This window comes from Nothobranchius furzeri, chromosome 18, assembly GCF_043380555.1.
Source record: "Nothobranchius furzeri strain GRZ-AD chromosome 18, NfurGRZ-RIMD1, whole genome shotgun sequence".
Taxonomy (NCBI): Eukaryota; Metazoa; Chordata; class Actinopteri; order Cyprinodontiformes; family Nothobranchiidae; genus Nothobranchius; species Nothobranchius furzeri.
The window spans coordinates 35,263,689-35,283,701 of NC_091758.1; the positions used below are offsets into that span (position 1 = coordinate 35,263,689).

General features: G+C 45.6%; 2 protein-coding genes across 6 annotated transcripts in view; both read left to right on the forward strand.

Annotated features, from left to right (window-relative positions):
- LOC107392507 (AT-rich interactive domain-containing protein 1B) overlaps window positions 1-20,013 on the forward strand; it is a 299,430-nt gene that overhangs the window by 243,838 nt on the left and 35,579 nt on the right. For all 5 annotated transcript variants that reach the window (XM_070546703.1, XM_054742136.2, XM_070546704.1 and 2 more), the window contains 2 exons: window positions 11,230-11,316; window positions 13,702-13,872. In XM_070546703.1, coding sequence (XP_070402804.1) covers window positions 11,230-11,316; window positions 13,702-13,872 — 258 coding nt within the window. The remainder of the gene's footprint in view (window positions 1-11,229; window positions 11,317-13,701; window positions 13,873-20,013) is intronic.
- LOC107392508 (zinc finger protein 708) lies at window positions 1,164-3,392 on the forward strand. The gene is made up of 3 exons (XM_015970357.3): window positions 1,164-1,254; window positions 1,597-1,662; window positions 1,984-3,392. The coding sequence occupies exons 2-3, from the start codon at window positions 1,645-1,647 to the stop codon at window positions 3,175-3,177; spliced, it is 1,212 nt and encodes a 403-aa protein (XP_015825843.3). The 5' UTR covers window positions 1,164-1,254; window positions 1,597-1,644; the 3' UTR covers window positions 3,178-3,392.

Consider the following 20,013-nt stretch of genomic DNA (forward strand, 5'->3'; position numbering starts at 1 on the left):
GTGACGCAATACATTATGGGAAACTTTGTTGTCCCAAGTCTGCAGAAGGATGCATCAATGCAGCCTGGATACGTTGGGTGGAGCGAAAACACATCTGGGAACTTTGAGCGAACTTGCCATGATGCATACTGGAACAGTCCTTGGGCCATTGTTGATGACCTTTCACAAGGACATGAGTACACAAGTACAGATATGCATTCATACTGAGAAACACCCATTGTTTTTGAAGAGCAAGTCACCCCCAAATCAACTTATTTTTCTGATAAACTATATAAATGTGTGTAATCGTGCTGCAGACACGTGCAGTCAATAGTTTAGCACTTTCATTTATTTTAGTTAAAATTTAAAATTTCTGCCTAAAACTGTCGGTGTTGTGCCGTTGTCAGGTAAAAACTCTGCACTGCATTTGAATTTAAATCTGCCATCGCTAATGGCTGAGAGGTACCCTAGAATGTTAGCTGGTACCATATGATGTCACAATGTCATTGTGAGCCTGTGTGTGTGTGTGTGTGTGTGTGCGTGTGCGCGTGCGTGCGTGTGTGTGTGTGTGTTAGCGGCTCGGCCCTCTCGGTCTGCTAGGCAACAGCATTTGTTGCATTTTTCAAAAAGCAAGTGGGAGTTGAATAAGAATCTGGTTGGGGGTGATTTGCTCTTTAAAGAGCAAGTCACCCCCAAATAAACATTTTTTTTGCTGATAAACTAAATAAATGAGTGTCTAATCGTGCTGCAGACAAGTGTAGTCAATAAGTTGGCACTTCAGTGCAACTTAGTTAAAATTTAAATATTCTGCCTAAAACTGGCAGTGTTGTGCCGTTGTCAGGTAAAAACTCTGCACTGTATTTTAAATTAAATCTGCCACCGCTATTGGCTAAGAGGTATGCTATGATGTAAACTGGTACATTATGATGTCACAATGCTGTTGTGAGCCTGTGTGTGTGTGTATTTGTTAGCAGCTCCCCCTTCTTGGTCTGCCAGGCAACAGCATTTGTTGTATTTTTCAAACATGAAGTGGGAGTGGAGTTAGACTCTGGTAGGGGTTGACTTGCTCTTTAAACTGAAATGAGGCCAAAACAGAAAAGTTCTAAAAGGATTTGTTATTTGTTTCATTTTAAAATTGGTTCTAGAATTTTTCAGCTAATTGCTTAGTTACCATGAAATTAATGCTGCATTTTTCTAACCCGTTTGGTTCTGTGATGTATGAGAGGACATTTTCAACCTGCAGAGGATATCTCTACAACATCTTTACAAAAAACGGTAAGAAAAATAACGCTTTTGCTCTTTAGGAAGATTTTATGCTCCTCCGTCCCTTAGGAGAGGCTTTTTGAAACTCTTACTGTTGTAAACTTTAGATTTTAGCAGTTTTGTCATCTAAATCTGTTTGATTAGAGCATAAACAGTCTGCAGCACATTATCCTAATAACACAGGTGATTTGGGCTGCCAGTGAGAAATCTGTAGATTTAAATTATTATAAAAATTACTGTATGCGTGGCTACCCATCATATCTCTACCAGAATTAGTTAAACATGATTACATATTTTAATTTGTAGTTTTTGTAGCACTTCCTCATGTTTGTTGTGTTCTTTTGAATATTCTAGAGGTGATTCCTGGATAGAGGAGCGGAGTGAAGACAGACCACCAGGAAGATGTCGTCACTGGAAGAGGTTGGTCACTTTTAACATGCATGCTGGTAGAAATATTTCTAGGTTGCTTCGGATAAAACACATTTGCCAATTGTATAAACATAAATATACAAACTGAAATCTGGTTATTTGGAAACAGCTAATAAAAATTTTGGAAATTTCCAATTTGTTATATAATGTTTTACTTATAAACGCGGTGTCTTACGAAACTGTAATATTAATGTTTTATGACAGAACAGAGTTTTTCTGCTTATATTTTTCCAAATGTAAACATGATTTTGTGAAAAAACGTTTCTGAAAGTGACTGGATTATTAGTTTTGTTTTTGTTTTTTATTTCACAGAACCAGGCCTGCAAAGAAGAGGAGAAAGTCGAAAAAGAACCGAGTGTGACACCAGTGCATCAACCTTGCATCAACAAGAAGAAGAAGAAGAAGAGGCTGCACTGCTGTGACCAGTGTGACAAGAGCTTTGCTTATCCATCAAAGTTAAAATGTCACCAACATGTCCACACAGGAGAAAAGCCATTTCCCTGTGAGACCTGTGGGAAACGTTTTACTATGTCAGGAAATCTGAAACGGCACCAGCTGGTCCACACAGGAGAAAAGCCATTTCCCTGTGAGACCTGTGGGAAACGTTTTTTGGTTAAAGAGGATCTGACAAGACACCAGTGGATTCATACTGGAGAAAAGCCATTTCCCTGTGAGACCTGTGGGAAACGTTTTACTTTGTCAGGAAATCTGAAACGGCACCAGCTGGTCCACACAGGAGAAAAGCCATTTCCCTGTGAGACCTGTGGGAAACGTTTTTCGGTTAAAGGGGATCTGACAAGACACCAGTGGATTCATACTGGAGAAAAGCCATTTCCCTGTGAGACCTGTGGGAAACGTTTTACTTTGTCAGGAAATCTGAAACAGCACCAGCTGGTCCACACAGGAGAAAAGCCATTTCCCTGTGAGACCTGTGGGAAACGTTTTTCGGTTAAAGGGGATCTGACAAGACACCAGTGGATTCATACTGGAGAAAAGCCATTTCCCTGTGAGACCTGCGGGAAACGTTTTACTAAGTCAGGAAATCTGAAACAGCACCAGCTGGTCCACACAGGAGAAAAGCCATTTCCCTGTGAGACCTGTGGGAAACGTTTTTTGGTTAAAGGGGATCTGACAAGACACCAGTGGATTCATACTGGAGAAAAGCCATTTCCCTGTGAGACCTGCGGGAAACGTTTTACTAAGTCAGGAAATCTGAGACAGCACCAGCTGGTCCACACAGGAGAAAGGCCATTTCCCTTTGAGACCTGTGGGAAACGTTTTTTGGTTAAAGGGGATCTGACAAGACACCAGTGGATTCATACTGGAGAAAAGCCATTTCCCTGTGAGACCTGTGGGAAACATTTTACTAAGTCAGGAAATCTGAAACAGCACCAGCTGGTCCACACAGGAGAAAAGCCATTTCCCTGTGAGACCTGTGGGAAATGTTTTACTATGTCAGGAAATCTGAAACGACATCAGCTGGTCCACACAAGAGAGAAGCCGTAACGTGTGTTTGTGACCAGAACTAGAACAGTTGTCGGGTCACCACCAACATATCCCCTTTAATGTCACCAGGAGTAAAATCGATTTTAATGTGTTGAACTTTCAAAGACATTGTTTGAATAATATTACTTTGCATTCAACTCAATGTGTGGAGTTTTCTTTTAGATGTATACACTAAACAATGCTTATCTTTGAGTAACTAAACGTTCTAAAATGTCTGCCTTGAAAATGTTTTTGTTCCTTGTTCTATAAAAAAGAAACATTTCTGCATCCTCTCAGTGTTTGTTTGAAAGAAGACCCAGTCTAGAATTACACTTCTACTGTCAACTGTTTGTTCAACACCTAAAAAACTTTTATATCATCCTTTTAAAGTAGAGAATTTAATCACAACTACGTTTATATTGTTTTTTTAGAAAACTCAGATATGCACTACTGGTCAAAAGTTTTAGAACACCCCAATTTTTCCTGTTATTTATTGCAGTTTAAGTAATTCAAGTTCAATGACTGGCTTAAAATGGTCCAAAGTTAAGTGGTGAACTGCCAGAGGTTTAAAAAAAACAGTAAGGTTACTCAAAATTGAAAAATAAAGTACATTTCAGAAATATACCAAAAGGCCTTTTTCTGGGAACAGAGCTGTTCTGCAGCAATGGAGGTTGATCAAGCCTTGAAAGCTGATGCTACTAATTCCCACAGGTGTTCCAACTTTCCTAGATTACTTACAATCCCATCTGTCTGCATAAAAGCAGTGTTGGAACATACTGTGGTACCATAACCTCGTGAGCATCAGTTGAACAGCATTATATTGCAGATAATTGTGTGTTGCTACAAAAATGGTGAGAAAAAGGCAGTTAACAATGGAAGAGAGACAGACCATCATAACATTTAAAAAAGTCTTTCCTACAAGGAAAGTCAAGGTGTCAGTGAGTACAGTTTCCTTCACCATCAACAGGCACTCCGAAACTGAAGCTAACTCTGACAGGAAGCGGTCTGGCAGACCCAAAGCCACAACTGCATCAGAGGACATGTTTCTGAGAGTTAACAGCTTGTGTGATAGGCGGTTCACAGGACAACAGCTTCAAGCACAGCTTAATAGTGTTCATAGTAAGCAAGTCTCAGTTTCAACAGTGAAGAGAAGACTTCAAGCTGCAGGTTTGACAGGATGGGTTACAGCAAGAAAGCCACTGCTGAGATGTTACAATAAGAGAAAGAAGCTTGCCTTGGCCATGAAACACCGCCATTGGACTAATGAAGACTGGAAGAAGGTATTATGGACTGGTGAATCCAAATTTGAAATCTTCAGTTCATCACGCAAGATATTTGTACACTGCCAAGTAGGTGAAAGGATGGTTCCACAGTGTGTGGCATCAACTGTCAAACATGGAGGAGGAAGTGTGATGGTCTGGGCTGTTTTGCTGGATCCAGGGTCTGTGACTTGTACAGAGTGAGGCACCCTGAACCAAAACGGTTACCACAGCATTCTCCAGCGCCATGCAGTACCCTCTGGTATGCGCCTAGTTGGTCTGGGGTTAATCCTACAGTAAGATAATGATCCAAAACATAAGTCCAAGCTTTGACAGAACTACCTCAGGAAAAAGGAACAAGATGGTAAGCTTGTAAACATGGAGTGGCCAGCACAGTCTCCAGACTTAAACCCCATGGAGCTGGTTTGGGATGAACTGGACAGAAGAGTGAAAGCAAAGCAACCTACAAGTGCCACACATTTATGGGAACTCCTGCAACAGATATGGGAAGAACTTCTGAAGAATATTTGATCTCTATCGTAGAAAGAATGCCACGAGTGTGCTCAGCTGTTATATCTGCTAAAGTTGGCTACTTTGATGAGTCAAAAGTTTAGAATATATTTTGGTCTATAAATTAATTCCTTGATTTCTTTTTTAACTCCAATTGCTTATTTGTACTACGCTTTCATTTCAGAGTGCTATATGACATTAAACTGCATAATTTACAATAAAAAACAGGAACAACTGGAGTGTTCTAAAACTTTTGAGCGGTAGTGTACATAGTGGTTTAATATTTGGTTTGTAAATAGTAAAATAGCTGCTCAGAGTTGTTGCAGAATTGGACAAACTTCTAAGAACATCATTTTGTAGTTGTAGTTGTAGAGATTTGAGCTTTTTTTCTTTGCAATGTGATTGTAAAAGGTGTGGTTGAGTGAAAAACAGTTTTTAATTTTTACTTCTGATTATAATCTGCCACTCTAAGTTTTTCGTGCAGCCTGAACTTCAAAATAGTCTTCTTCACCTATCTCCTGCAATAACTTCTGATAAAAAATAGACAGTGAAATGCTAGGATTTGAAAATCCTCACATATCTATGTCACCTTGTGAATTTGCATTCATGGCCCCACCCACATCACTTTGCTACGTGACTGAACACGTTCTGTTAGCCAATCAGAAGCGAGGTGTGTGCATATCATTAATAAAAATGAGTAATCCTGCTGTTTTCACCCAGCCTCTGCACCAGCAATCTTCTGCACCTTAGAACAGGAGCATTGTAGCTTTATTTAATGACTCATAAGGCATTGATTTACACTAGAGAACACTGCAAATGTATTGAATTAACAAGTAAACTACACCTTTAAGTAAATGTACTTGGATTTGAAAGAATTCATTGACTATTTTATATGTTTAAAGAGCAGTTGGGATACACTATAAATTCAATCTGGTACACTTCATTAGGACTTAATTTGAGTATGGTAGTTATTTGTGACCCACTACTGAAAGGACCTGAGTGTGAGTGTGTGTATTTGAGTACATACTGTATCTTATGTGAGTCTGTGCTCTTGCATGTGCTTTCTTGTGTGCCTTAGTGGGTTTATTTACACTTGTTTGTGCACGCATGAGTGTGAGTGGGCGGCAGATAGATGGAAATGTTGTTTATGCATTTTTATGCAAAGCAATTATGTTGACTTAATTGGGTTTGTTTATGTGGAGTGTTTCACCTCCAGTCATGTAATTCTTCTGGTGTGGACACACACACACTCACACACACACACACACACACACACACACACACACACACACACACACACACACACACACACACACACACACACACAAATAAAAGGTTCTCTTGAAAAAGCACAGACTTTAATGAGTGGAAGAATCATTTAAATTGCCATGTTGAGTTTTAGCATGTTAACAACAAACTGTTAATATTACAGAACTTGAAATGCACGTCACAACTTCAGGCTCATGCTTTAATTAGGGATGTCCGATATTATCAGTCTATAAAAATTATCGGTCTGTCGATATTATCGGTCTATCAATATTATCGGCCTATCGGTCTATCAAAATTATCGGTCTGTCGATATTATCGGTCTATCGATATTATCGGCCTATCGGTCTATCAAAATTATCGGTCTGTCGATATTATCGGTCTATCAAAATTATCGGTATGTCGATATTATCGGTCTATCAAAATTATCGGTCTATCGAGATTATCGGCCTAGCGATATTATCGGCCAATCGATATTATCGGCCTATCGATGGCCTATCGATATATCGGTCTATCGATGTTATCGTTCTATTGATATTATCGACAGATGTTGACGTTTAATTCAAAAACTGTAAATTATCTTATTATTTTACTCTTTCCACTACACAACATTTACATACCATGCTCATATTTCACATCAAACACTTCAGCTACTTCTCTCACTCAAGTTGCCAAATATGGCAGATGTGAGGTCTGGTTTTAAAGATGTTTTTGTTTGTTTTTCACAACTGGATAATCTGTTAACCCTCTCACTGTCTTTATGGGTGACCCCACGAGGAAAGTTGACCATTGAGCAGAATTGATGGTTTATCCCTTGAGGTCCACGTGGCAGGGGTGCGGTGGTGCTCACTCCTCACCCCTGCCACGTGGACCTCAAGGGATAAACCATCAACCCTGCTCAATGGTCAACTTTCCTCGCGGAGTCACACCCATTTTGACAGTTGGAGGGTTATGGTTAAGATATGTGATGTTCGAAGGATCTTTCATGGTGGTTAAAACGAAGAGTCGGAGTACCCGGCCCGGAGGGTTACCGGGGTCCCACCCTGGAGCCAGGCCTGGGGTTGGGGCCCGTGAGCGAGCGCCTGGTGGCCGGGCTTTCGCCCATGGGGCCCGGCCGGGCCCAGCCCGAACCGGATACATGGGCTCGTCCAACTGTGGACCCACCACCCGCAGGAGGAACATGAAGGGTCCGGTGCAATGCGAATCGGGTGGCAGACCAAGGCGGGAGCCTTGGCGGTCCAATCCCCGGACAAGAAAACTAGTTTTTGGGACATGGAACGTCACCTCGCTGGCGGGGAAGGAGCCGGAGCTTGTGGCAGAGGTTGAGCGGTACCGGCTAGATATAGTCGGACTCACCTCGACACATTGCATTGGCTCTGGAACCCGAGACCTGGAGAGGGGTTGGACACTCTACTTTGCTGGAGTTGCTCCGGGTGAGAGGCGGAGGGCTGGGGTTGGCTTTTTGTTAGCCCCGAGACTCTCTGCCTGTGTGTTGGGGTTTACCCCGGGGGACAAGAGGGTAGCTTCCTTGCGCCTTCGGGTCGGGGAACGGGTCCTGACTGTTGTTTGTGCTTATGGGCCAAATATCAGTTCAGAGTACCCACCCTTTTTGGAGTCCCTGGGACGAGTGCTAGATAGTGCTCCATCAGGGGACTCCATTGTCCTGCTGGGGGACTTCAATGCTCACGTGGGCAATGACAGCTTGACCTGGAGGGGTGTGATTGGGAGGAACGGCCCACCTAATCTGAACTCGAGCGGTGTTTTGTTATTGGACTTCTGTGCAAGCCGCAGTTTGGCCATAACGAACACCATGTTCGAACATAAGGATGCCCACCGGTACACTTGGTACCAGGGCAGCCTAGGTCACAGGTCGATGATAGATTTTGTAGTCGTATCATCTGACCTGCGGCCGTATGTTTTGGACACCCGAGTGAAAAGAGGGGCGGAGCTGTCAACTGATCACCACCTGGTGGTGAGTTGGATCAGATGGCAAGGGAACATGCCGCGTAGACCTGGCAGACCCAAACGCATAGTGAGGGTCTGCTGGGAACGCCTGGCAGAAGAACCTGTCAAGACGGTCTTCAACTCCCACCTCCGGCAGAGCTTTGACCACGTCCCGAGAGCAGTGGGGGACATTGAGTCCGAGTGGGCCTTGTTCCACTCTGCGATTGTCGAGGCGGCTGTTGCTAGCTGTGGTCGTAAGGTGGCCGGTGCCAGTCGTGGTGGCAACCCCCGTACCCGCTGGTGGACACCAGAGGTTCGGGGAGCAGTCAGGCTGAAGAAGGAGGCCTACAGGGCGTGGCTGGTCTGTGGGTCTCCGGAGGCAGCAGACAGGTACCGGATAGCCAAGCGGGGTGCAGCAGTGGCAGTTGCCGAGGCAAAATCTCTGGCGTGGGAGGAGTTTGGTGAGGCCATGGAGAAAGACTATCGATCGGCTCCAAAGAGGTTCTGGCAAACTGTCCGGCGCCTCAGGAGAGGAAGGCAGCAACTCGCTCACACTGTTTACAGTGGGGATGGGGAGCTGCTGACGTCAACTGAGGCTATAGTCGGACGGTGGAAGGAATACTTTGAGGAGCTCCTCAATCCCACCAATGCGCATTCCGAGGAGGAACCAGAGCTGGGAGGCCTGGGGATGGACTGTCCGATCTCGGGGGCAGAAGTTGCTGAGGTAGTCAAACAACTACACAGCGGCGGAGCCCCGGGGGCGGATGAGGTTCGTCCTGGGTATCTCAAGGCTATGGATGTTGTAGGGCTGTCATGGTTGACACGTCTCTACAACATTGCGTGGTCATCGGGGGCAGTTCCTAGGGAGTGGCAGACCGGGGTGGTGGTCCCCATCTTTAAGAAGGGTGACCTGAGGGTGTGTTCCAACTATAGGGGGATCACACTCCTCAGCCTCCCTGGAAAGGTCTACGCCAAGGTACTGGAGAGGAGGGTCCGATCGATAGTTGAATCTCAGATAGAGGAGGAGCAATGTGGTTTTCGTCCTGGCCGTGGAACTGTGGACCAGCTCTATACCCTTGCAAGGGTGATGGAGGGGGCATGGGAGTTTGCCCAACCAATCCACATGTGCTTTGTGGATTTGGAGAAGGCTTATGACCGTGTCCCCAGGGGCACCCTGTGGGGGACGCTCCAGGAGTATGGGGTGGGTGGCTTTCTGTTAAGGGCCATTCAGTCCCTTTACCAGAGGAGCGTGAGTTTGGTCCGCATAGCCGGTAGTAAGTCGGACCTGTTCCCAGTGAGGGTTGGACTCCGCCAGGGCTGCCCTTTGTCACCGGTTCTGTTCATCACTTTTATGGACAGAATTTCTAGACGCAGCCGTGGTGTGGAGTGTGTCGAGTTTGGTGGCAGGAGAATCTCGTCTCTGCTTTTTGCGGATGATGTGGTCCTCCTAGCTTCATCCAGCTCTGACCTTCAGCTCTTGCTGGGTAAGTTCGCGGCCGAATGTGAAGCGGCTGGGATGAGGATCAGCACCTCCAAATCTGAGACCATGGTTCTCGACCGGAAAAGGGTGGCTTGCCACCTCCGGGTCGGGGGAGAGGTCCTACCTCAAGTGGAGGAGTTTAAGTATCTCGGGGTCTTGTTCACGAGTGAGGGTAGGAGGGATCGGGAGATCGACAGGCGGATTGGTTCGGCGTCTGCAGTGATGCGGACGCTGAGCCGATCTGTCGTGGGGAAGAGGGAGCTGAGCCAGAAAGCCAGGCTCTCGATTTACCGGTCGATCTACGTCCCAATCCTCACCTATGGTCATGAGCTTTGGGTAATGACCGAAAGAACGAGATCGCGGATACAAGCGGCCGAAATGAGTTTCCTCCGTAGGGTGGCCGGGCTCAGCCTTAGAGATAGGGTGAGGAGCTCGGACATTCGGGAGGGACTCGGAGTAGAACCGCTGCTCCTCCGGATCGAAAGGAGCCAGTTGAGGTGGTTTGGGCATCTGGTCAGGATGCCTCCTGGACGCCTCCCCGGGGAGGTGTTTCGGGCATGTCCTGCCGGCAGAAGGCCCCCGGGTCGACCCAGGACACGTTGGAGAGGTTACATCTCCAATCTGGTCCGGGAACGCCTTGGGGTCCTGCCGGAGGAGCTGGTGGACAAGGCCGGGGAGAAGACGGCCTGGAGCTCCCTAATTGGGATGCTGCCCCCGCGACCCGGACCCGGATAAGCGGAGGAAGACGAAGACGAAGATGTTCGTTACATGAAATTATGTAGTTTTTTTTATGAGGGAGGACCCCTCATATATTGGTATAGATTTATTTCAGTGTTGAAAATTTATAATTTGACTATGTTGATTTATCAGAAATCGGTAAATGAGCAGAGAGCAAACATCCCTAATTTAAATGCGTACCATCTGCAACGTGTCCCACGTTTTGGCTTTCTGTCAAATTTAAGTTAAATTAAATGATGCAAATCTCCCCTCAAACTGGTGGCACCAGAACTCGTCCTTTCCTCATATAGTTGCCTACTGCTTGCATTCTAAGATAAAAGGTTAATTTGCCATCGCTTTCCATCCTCGGGCCAAATCAATCCACCTTTCTCTGTCTGCCATTGTCCTAATCAGACCCTCAACTCGCTATTGGATTTCAATGGAGCAGTTTCAGCCCAGAGACTTGCATGACCATCTAATCAATGATCCTGAGATGGCTGTGGTTTTCTGCGGTAGGTCGCTGGAGTTTAAATGTGTACACAAAGAAGTGACTGGAAACGTCCTCTCGTGGTGCATTTGTCATTAACAGTGTGTGTCTGCAGAAGATGCATTTTTCATCAAGCCTTCAAAGCAAAGTTTGTTTGTTTGTTTGTTTTTTGTCACTGAAATGAAAAGTTTTGAATCAAGTAACTTTGAGAATGGAGACGAAACAAAAGCGGTCCTTCAGAGGTTGATTGTTTTTATCCTTTTGTTCAGTTTTCAGCAAGTATAAATCAGATTTCTGTTAACCTCACTGTCAGTCAAAGGAGACTCGATTCATGATGAACATTTTCTGACAGCTTTTGTTTCCAAGGGTGGATTGTCACATAGAAATCTGAACCTCTGTGTTATCTACAGGTTCGACGATGGCTCCTCAGAGCTCCGGAAATGGGCCAGATGGAGCCCACCTGCCAATCACACGCTCACCTATGGCTCAGGAGAGAGGTGCGTTTATGTGTACACGATGACCAACATGAAGGATTTGGTGTGCTGTGTCTGGACTTGCATGTGTGTTTATACTTATTCTTAAAAGGCACACTTTTTTTTTTTGTACTGCACACACATAAACTGCAACAAAATAAAAGCACATTGCTCCAAAAGTTTGTTTCCGTTCCTCACCAGTGAGGGGTGCATACAGATTGGAGACCAGAGCAGAGAGCAAACAGGAAGCTAGTTGAGTTTAGGGAACAACGGGCTGGAATGAAAGGCTTTTACAGTCAGAGTGAGCCCAATACAACACAAGTGTAAGGCTTTATTGATTCAATAAGGAGAGTTCAGCTGTTAGCAGACATGATTGTTATGATAACCCGAGCAGAACGAACCCAAACAGACGTGATGACTCATGGATACGACAGGAAACAGGTTTTATGTGATGCCAGCTTCATTGTGATGGATGGTTTATGTACGTTGACGTTAACACGACGTCTTCTGTTTTACCATACCATCTTTATTTGTATAGCACTTTAAAAACACAGCCATACGACTGACCAAAGTGCTGAACAGTCGCACAATAATAGAGATAAAAAACATAAAACAGTACTATAAAATACAGCCAACAATAAAAACGACAAGCCGATAAAAAAAAATAAAAAAAATAACTTGTTGCCAAAAGCTTGATGCGTGAACCCGCTAACCGGATGCTGATTCCAGTAATTATGACCACTTCTCGGGTTTTACTGAAAACAGCTTCTGGATCTGCACCACGCTGCAAAAAGCCTGAAAGACTGGGGAGGAGCATTAATGGGATGACCACCATGGTGTCTCTCCGTCTCCTAGCAAGGTTAAACTCAAGCGGGGGGTAAGATAAGATTACCCCTAACAGGATGGATCAAGTTGAAGCTTTAACGCTGCTCTCTACGAACCTCCAGCTGTTCACATCCCAGCCCAGGAAGGTGGAGCAACTTTTGTGTACACTGCTTTCCTTGCTAGCCCCCCCCCCCCCCCCCCCCCCAACAGCCTCTCTCCACTCTTCGTTTTCATAAATCCACTGACTGTCCCTCTTTCGCCTCACCTCTCTCTTTTCTTCCGTGTTTTTCTGCCTGCCTGTTGTTGTCCAGCTGAGAGCTTCGCTCGTTTTGCCCGAAAGAGAGGAAGGTTTGTGTTTGTGCAGGGAGGGAGGGAGAAATCCTTGAATGTGTTATTTGCTTTTAGCACTGTCTGCACAATGTTCTTCTCCCCATCCATTTTCCAGGCAATTTAAAGTGCGGTATTACACTCTGTGTTTTTTCTCCTCCTCTCCCAGAATCCCCTTACCCTAATGGAAGCAAAACATTACAATAATGTCCTCGCTCCTTAAACCCAGCACTAGCAGCCTAAGCACTTTCAGGCCCCAATCGCTCTTTCCCTCCATTGCGTCGTCTTCCCTCCCACACACACACACTCTTTCTCTCTTGGCCTTCGTCTCTTTTCCAAACACACTCCCGAGTGTTTACGGCTCCTCTTTCTTTATCTCCACGCCACACACCCAGAAACGCAGATGTGCATTTCCGTGCGTATGTGCACACAATAATAAACGTTTTAAAACTTCTGCCTCTCTCCACACACTTCTTCTCGCCCTCTTAGCAGAAACAAAGTGTCAGCTTTGGCTCTCTCCAAACTCGCTAAAGAGCCGGCCCGCGCTCCACAAAGCGGATGGCTTTCAACGTTTACAGCCAGGCAGGCTCAATCCATTTACCCCTAATCTGCAATGCCAAACTATCTCTCACACATACACATACTCTTTTCCCTGAATGGCCGTCCAGCGACCTTTCTCCGTTCGCGGTGGATTGGGAGAACTTTCTGTGGTTTTTTTGAAAGGAATGGCGCAGCTTGAAAGAGCGAAGGCCAGACGAGGATCGCTCCAAATGTCAATTTGAACGGTGCAGGAGAGTTTGGGCCTAAGAGGCTTTGACACATCTATTGATGACGGTAGCCGTGGTTACCGTGCCGTGGTTAAATCACTAGTTATTCTGTGGAGAGTGTTTTACCTCACTCTTTCATGCACTCTCAGCTTCTGCATCTTTGAGGCCAGGTGTGTACTCGACCTGGACTTTGTTCATTCACTTAATGCTCTCTGCGTGAGTTTTATTTGTGCTGATGGATGTTTTTACGCACCATCCTGTATGTTTCATCCATTTAACACTCATCAAAGTGTTTCTACAAGTGACAGGAGGTAAAAGATAAGAGTTTTCTTCAAAAGGAAGGGTCGACATTCACCGGGAGGTGGAAGAAGAGAAAGTCTCGTTTGTTGCTAGATGAAAACCCGTCTTCTTTCTGAGTGAATACCTGATTTCTCTAAGACATTAAGAAAAGCTAAAAGTTAAACTTATTTTGGGTGTTTGTGTGTTTCAGGGTACATGCAGAGGAATCAGTCTGGATCTCAGTTTGCACCTCCACAGTCTGGACCTCCAATGTCCCCCCACCCATCCCCAGGCGGTCCGATGTATCCCAGTATGGGTCCGTTCTCCCAGAGTGGTCCAACGGGCTCTTATGGACCTCAAGGACCCCAATATGGACACCAAGGTTAGAGCAGGTGTATTAAAGCACATTTAATGTTTGCAGATTAGCAGATAAAGTGGAAAATCACTTCTGAGTTTCTTTAGCAACATGTTTAAAGCACTAAATTTATCATCCTACTGCAGCAAAATTCACTTTTTTACAGCGTGAAACGGAAACGACCTCGTGTGAGATCTAATTATCAGGTCTGAGTGTAAAAGAAACTCCTTAAGAGAGTCTGTGTCACGTTGAAGGTTGGGACCCAAGGTGCAGAAAACCCCAGATGACACGAGCGGTTTAAAGGTAAAATACTTTTTATTAGGAGATGAACCAAAAATCCAAAATGGCAGGAAGCCAAAAAACCAAAGTCTTGAATATCAGGAGGATGAAAGCTCAACATAGAGCACAAACCAGGAAATGAGGACAAAAGCTCACATGGAGCACAAAACAACGCTGACACAAAGAATGGACTGACAAGATACTGAGACAAAGACAGGGCTTATATACACTGGGGCATGATGAGAGGCAGATGAGCTGCAGGTGTGTGGAGAGAGAACCAGGTGAAAGCAATTAACTAATCAGGGAGGAAACTAACATGACCTAAGAGTAAAACCTGAAGACAAGAAAAGCAACCACATAACTAATATTCTAAGGGGAAGGAAAACTACAAACACCGGTGGGAAAAAACACAATAAAGAGACTAATCAAATGAAAAGCTGAAACTATAAAAACTGCAGAGGGGTGACTGGGGAAGACTAAAGGAACACAGGACCTGGGAGAGATATCTGGAGGGCTGAAGACCAGGGGACACACGAGGGACACAAGGAGACACATGAGGGAGACGCAGACACAGACCATGACAGTCGGATTATTACTAACTCATCCTGCTTCTGACCAGTCGGTTTTGACACGTCACCGACTCACAGGGGATTATAGATGAAAATGGCACACACACACACACACACACACACACACAGAGTCACCGCGGCCCTTGGCAGCAGTGTCAGTGGTGTCAGAGAGTTTGCTAATTAGAAACACAAAGGAAGGGCTCATTTTGAAAGACGTCTCCATCATTTCGTCCAGTCAGGTAGAGCCGTCACCTCTCCTCCTGAGGGGAGGGCATTAAAATCCAATGTGGCTCTGGGAATATTCATGAGACGCTTTAAACTTGGACACACCTCCTGGCCTTTTCCATGACATGATTACGAGCGGGCTAAAAAAAGGTGTCATGGCCGACCGACCCGTCAGACACACACACACACACACACACACACATACACACACACACTGATGATCACCATTTCTGGAGGAATGTTTAATATTAGCTTTAAAGTTTAAAAATGTGTTGGAGACCTGTCAAAACCTGACGTGTGTGTGTGTGTGTGTGTGTGTGTGTGTGTGTGTGTGTGTGTGTGTGTGTGTGTGTGTGTGTGTGTGTGTGTGTGTGTGTGTGTGTGTGTGTGCGTGTGTGTGTGTGTTTAATGATTCTTCTCTGGTTTAGTGGCTTTTTCATGAATCGGGGACAAAAATAACGACTTCTGAGGTGGTTTTGATTAGAGAAGGGCCGATGTGGACTTTCTTTATGCCGATACCGAAATCTAGACATCATGGTCAGTGGCTAGATATGTGCTGCCCTTTCGTGGTTGCCACACGGGTGTTTTCTGCCTTATTTACATGCTATAATGTCACTAATAACATCTGCTACGTTTCTGTCCTGCGCGTGTCCCACAATGAGTCAAAAATACAAAATCAATACAAAATATATTCCTAGACTGCCCTCTCACCGCGAGTCTTCAGCTGTGTGTTTCACAGAAAGCGAGTCTGTTTGATGAGCCTTTCAGAAAATCAGTCCCATCAGCCATTAGTCTAAGCCTTTTCCGATACTCTAAAAAAAAATCAATCACATTCCAGAACATTTCTGAGGAGAAAAAAAAATGTTTTCTATGATGAAGCATTCTTCATCCGCTTGTTTCCCCAACGTGCAACACCCGGCCATCAAACAAACACTGACATCTGCTGTTGCACTTTATTTTCCGCCTTTGGCAACGCACCAGAAGAAACACAGTGGTATTTTCTGTTTTGGTAAATGTGAGTTTTAATGTGTCACCTTGATAAACGCACCCATCCGCTCTTGTGTTTTTCTAAATTTGCAGCCTCTCCCTCACATTTGTTAATGTTGATAAATAGCCTTAATGCGTTTGGTATTTGGTCTCCCTTCTCCTCCCACTCTTATCTCTTAATGTGACTTTGGCTGGGCTGGCAGCCCAGTAAGCTAAGAGAAATGGAGAAATGAAGTAAGCAGAGAGCGACAGCAAGGCAGACTCGCCTGGAAGCAGCTCCGGAGGCAGATGAGCGTGAAATCTCAGTTGGATGACGGCAGAGCAGCTCAGGCCCGCCGACTCCTCGTCTCACTCAGCGCACACTCTCTGTGTTTGAGGAATGTTTGTTTAATCTAATTCACGTATAAAAGTACTCGCCACCAATCCTCCTCCTGCTCTGCATCACTGCTCAGTTATTTTCGGACTGCCAAGCAGGAGGCTGAGTGTCTTAAATTGGTGCTTTAGTGACTTCCTTGGTCATAAAACTCAAAAATGCTGCAGTGATTTTAGTCAGTAGGTGGAAATACAAACACATTCATGGAAAATAGTGAAGTGTCCCTTTTTTTGGTTTGAATTCTGAATGCAGTCATAATTGACTTTTTCATTAATAATTGACCCAGAAATCCAGTGCAGTGATGATTTGAAGTGATATTTTTTTTGTGTGTGTTTTCTCACAGATAATTGCTTTATTTAGGAAACACTAGAAGCTGTTTTATTTTGAAAAGCACTTTTTGTGAAATAAAGAAAAGCCATCTTGTTAATAACTTCACACTTGGCTCAGGCTAGGCTTGGCTAGGATGCATGTTAGCACCAGGCTCCAATTCTTGGAGATATTTTGTGATGCAGAAAAAATGGCTGCTGTGAAATTTTAATCTAAAGGGGACACATCATGTTTTTTTTTGTGGAAAATTTCTATGGTTAATACCGACGTCTTTATGACTTTCTTTGCGCTAAATCCCTCTCACATGAAGCTATTTCACCACTTGTATTCTTGACATTTTCAGCACCTTCCAGAATGAGTCAAGGCTCTGTCACTTTAATAAAAGAAGCTGTGGCTGGCCACACCCACTCATCCTCCTCTCGGGCTGCTATAAAAAGCTATAAGCTCTTAAATTTCATTAAAGCTCTAAATAATGAGTAATTGGGTTGTGTCATTTTGATTGACAAGCAGCAGATGAGCCGTTACCACTAGCGCTAGCAGTTTGCCTTCCTGTTTGCTCCAGGGACAGCCTCGGCCTCTGCCTCACATTAAATGTGTTACAACCTCGGAGGACGAGGGTAGCAGAGTTGTTCAGTTGCAGGTTTTTGGCTATAGCGCCCGCTAACATCTGTTAGTTTTGGTTAGTTCAATTAGCTTGTAGCTACATCGGCTAAGAGTTTGAAGGGTGTCGATCATCTGCCCCCATCCTCACACCCAAGGGCGCCAAGGGTCCGTTCATCAGTCAATGCTCTCCACTCGCTGAAGTACGTCCAATAATAACTTGATTTTTATCTTTGATTTAATCAGCTATTGGTCATTGTTCTTAATGCTTTCCCTCTCTCTCTCTCTCTCTCTCTCTCTCTCTCTCTCTCTCTCCCGCTCTTCCTCTTTATCCCTCTCTCGCCCCTCCCTCTCTCTCTCTCTTCCCCTCTTTCCCTCTCTTCCTCTCCCTCTCTCCCCCCCTCTCTCTCCCCCTCTCTTCCTCTACCTCTCTATCCCTCTCTCCCTCTCTCTTGCTCGCTCTCTCCCTCTCCCTCCCTCTCTTCCTCTCTCCCTCTCTCTCTCTCTCCCTCCCTCCCTCTCTGTCTCTCTCCCTTTCTCTCTCCCTCCCTCTCTCTCCCTCCCTCTCTCTTCCTCTCTCCCTCCCTCTCTCTCCCTCTCTCTCCTCCCTCTCTCTTTCTACCTCTCTCTCTCTCCATCTCTCTTGCTCCCTCTCCCTCTCTCTCTCTCTCTCTCCCTCTCCCTCCCTCTCTCTCTCTCTCCCTCCCTCTCTCTCTCTCCCTCCCTCTCCCTCCCTCTCTGTCTCTCTCCCTCCCCCTCTCTCTCCCTCTCTCTCTCCTCCCTCTCCCTCTCCCTCTCTCTTCCTCTCCCTCCCTCTCTCTCTTTCTCCCTCTCTCTCTCTGCCTCCCTCTCTCTTCCTCTCTCCCTCCCTCTCTCTTTCCCTCTCTCTCTCTCTGCCTCCCTCTCTCTTCCTCTCCCTCCCTCTCTCTCTCCCTCTCCCTCCCTCTCTCGCTCCCTCTCCCTCCCTCCCTCTCTCTTTCTCCCTCTCTCTCTCTCTGCCTCCCTCTGTCTTCCTCTCTCCCTCCCTCTCTCTCTCCCTCTTTCTCTCTCTCCCCCCCTCTCTCTCTCCCTCTCCCTCTCTCTCCGTCTCTCTCTAGAACAAATTATTCGGCACAGACAAACCTCACTCTGAGCCTCTGAACTCTGCTCTGCTGTTTCTACCAGCTCATCTCTGCAGAGAGGGCCTTAACTTGCGTTTCTGTGTCTGATAAAACATTTTCAGCAGCAGCACACACACACAGACTCTATATAGTTCATTAAACAATCTAAAAAAGAATCGTGTGTTCTATGAGGGCTTCTCTTTTATTAGGGCTGCATGGCTACAGTGGAGCTTGTGTAATAGGCTGCTAAAGCTTCATAAAACCGGCCCTTCTACAAACAACACTGAGACATTTGTGGATCTTTCATGAGACGAGTCGGAAACCCACTGATTTCATGCACACGGCGCTCACCACAACTTCCCTTTTTTTTTGTTTTACTGTTGTCTGGAAGAGTGAGAAGAGTGCTCAAAGATCCCAAACAATATTTACACCGCTGAGTGTTTACGGCTGTCCTCTGCAAGCCCTCTTCCTCCAACGTTAAACTGATCTGTTCGTACTGATGCAAGCGGATCTCCTAAGGACTCCAGCAGCTGTTTAAGGAGGTGCATTTGGAAATGGTTAAGAGCCGGCGTGTTGGGAGCAGCAAATACAATCAGACGTGGGAGGAGGAACTTAAACCATTACAGGAAAGAGATTTGGAGCCTGTCTCGACTGCTTTTCTCTCTCCACACCCGTTGCATTGCTCCCTCTACTCCCTTAAGGGGGTTAAGCACTTCCCTGGTAATGACCGTGCTTCAGACAGGACTTTTAAGCCTTGGTGCCTTGCCTGAGCTGCAATTTAAATCAGGCTAAAAAAAAGAGAGAGAACCCATGACTCAAGCCAGTGCCTAGAGGTAGAAGTAAGTCTTGGTAGGAAATTGACAGTGTCAGGAGTTCATCAGCCCCGAGGTGCAGCCCAATCCAGCTGTGGCTCGGAAACCCTGCTGGGGAAGGTGCTGAGGTGGCCGGGAGAGGACGTAGGGGACCTCAGGCACCAAAGGATGCTGCAACAACAACTATTTGTTCCAGGATAACAAATCGAGTCCCAAAGCAAATGATGAAATCTTAGTTTCCTGTCAAATTTGGAGTCTTCTCTTTTAATTAGTATGCTAAAAATCAGATGGATCCTTTTACAAAACGGTTCATGAATTAAAAAAGAGAGAAAAGTCCTGCCAGTGTTGAGTCACATTTGGAAACGGACAGGCTGCTGTACTCGGCAGCTCACGCGTGTAGCCGTGTAATCGCCGTTCCACCTCTTATTGATGAAGCTGGCCAGACCTGAGGGCACGCCGTCGTACCTTACTCCGCCGTCAACGGGAGAGCGGCTGCCTCGGCTGTTAGCTCCGGCTGGTCCAGTCTGCTGAGGAGGCAGCAGACTGTAATCCCCTCGGTCACACTCCGGCTCTCCCGCGGGACTGCTGGGATTAAACCCGGCGCGGGAAGTGGCGTCTACCAAATGCGTGACCGTGCCGGGAATTTCCATGTAATTGTGACCGAAGCACCACGAGTTCTCCTTCTCCTCCCCTCCATCGTGCTATAAATATCACCAAGACTCCCCAAAGGCTGAGAAACAAAAGCAACGAGGACACAAGAAGGTGCAAATAAGAAACCAGATTCCTTCTTGAATCTCTAACTCGATGGACTCTGGAATACCGAAGTGTAAATGTTGACTGTAGGATCTCAGATTGATGGCTGGCTAGCTAAATGAAACTGTCATGGCTAAGAAACA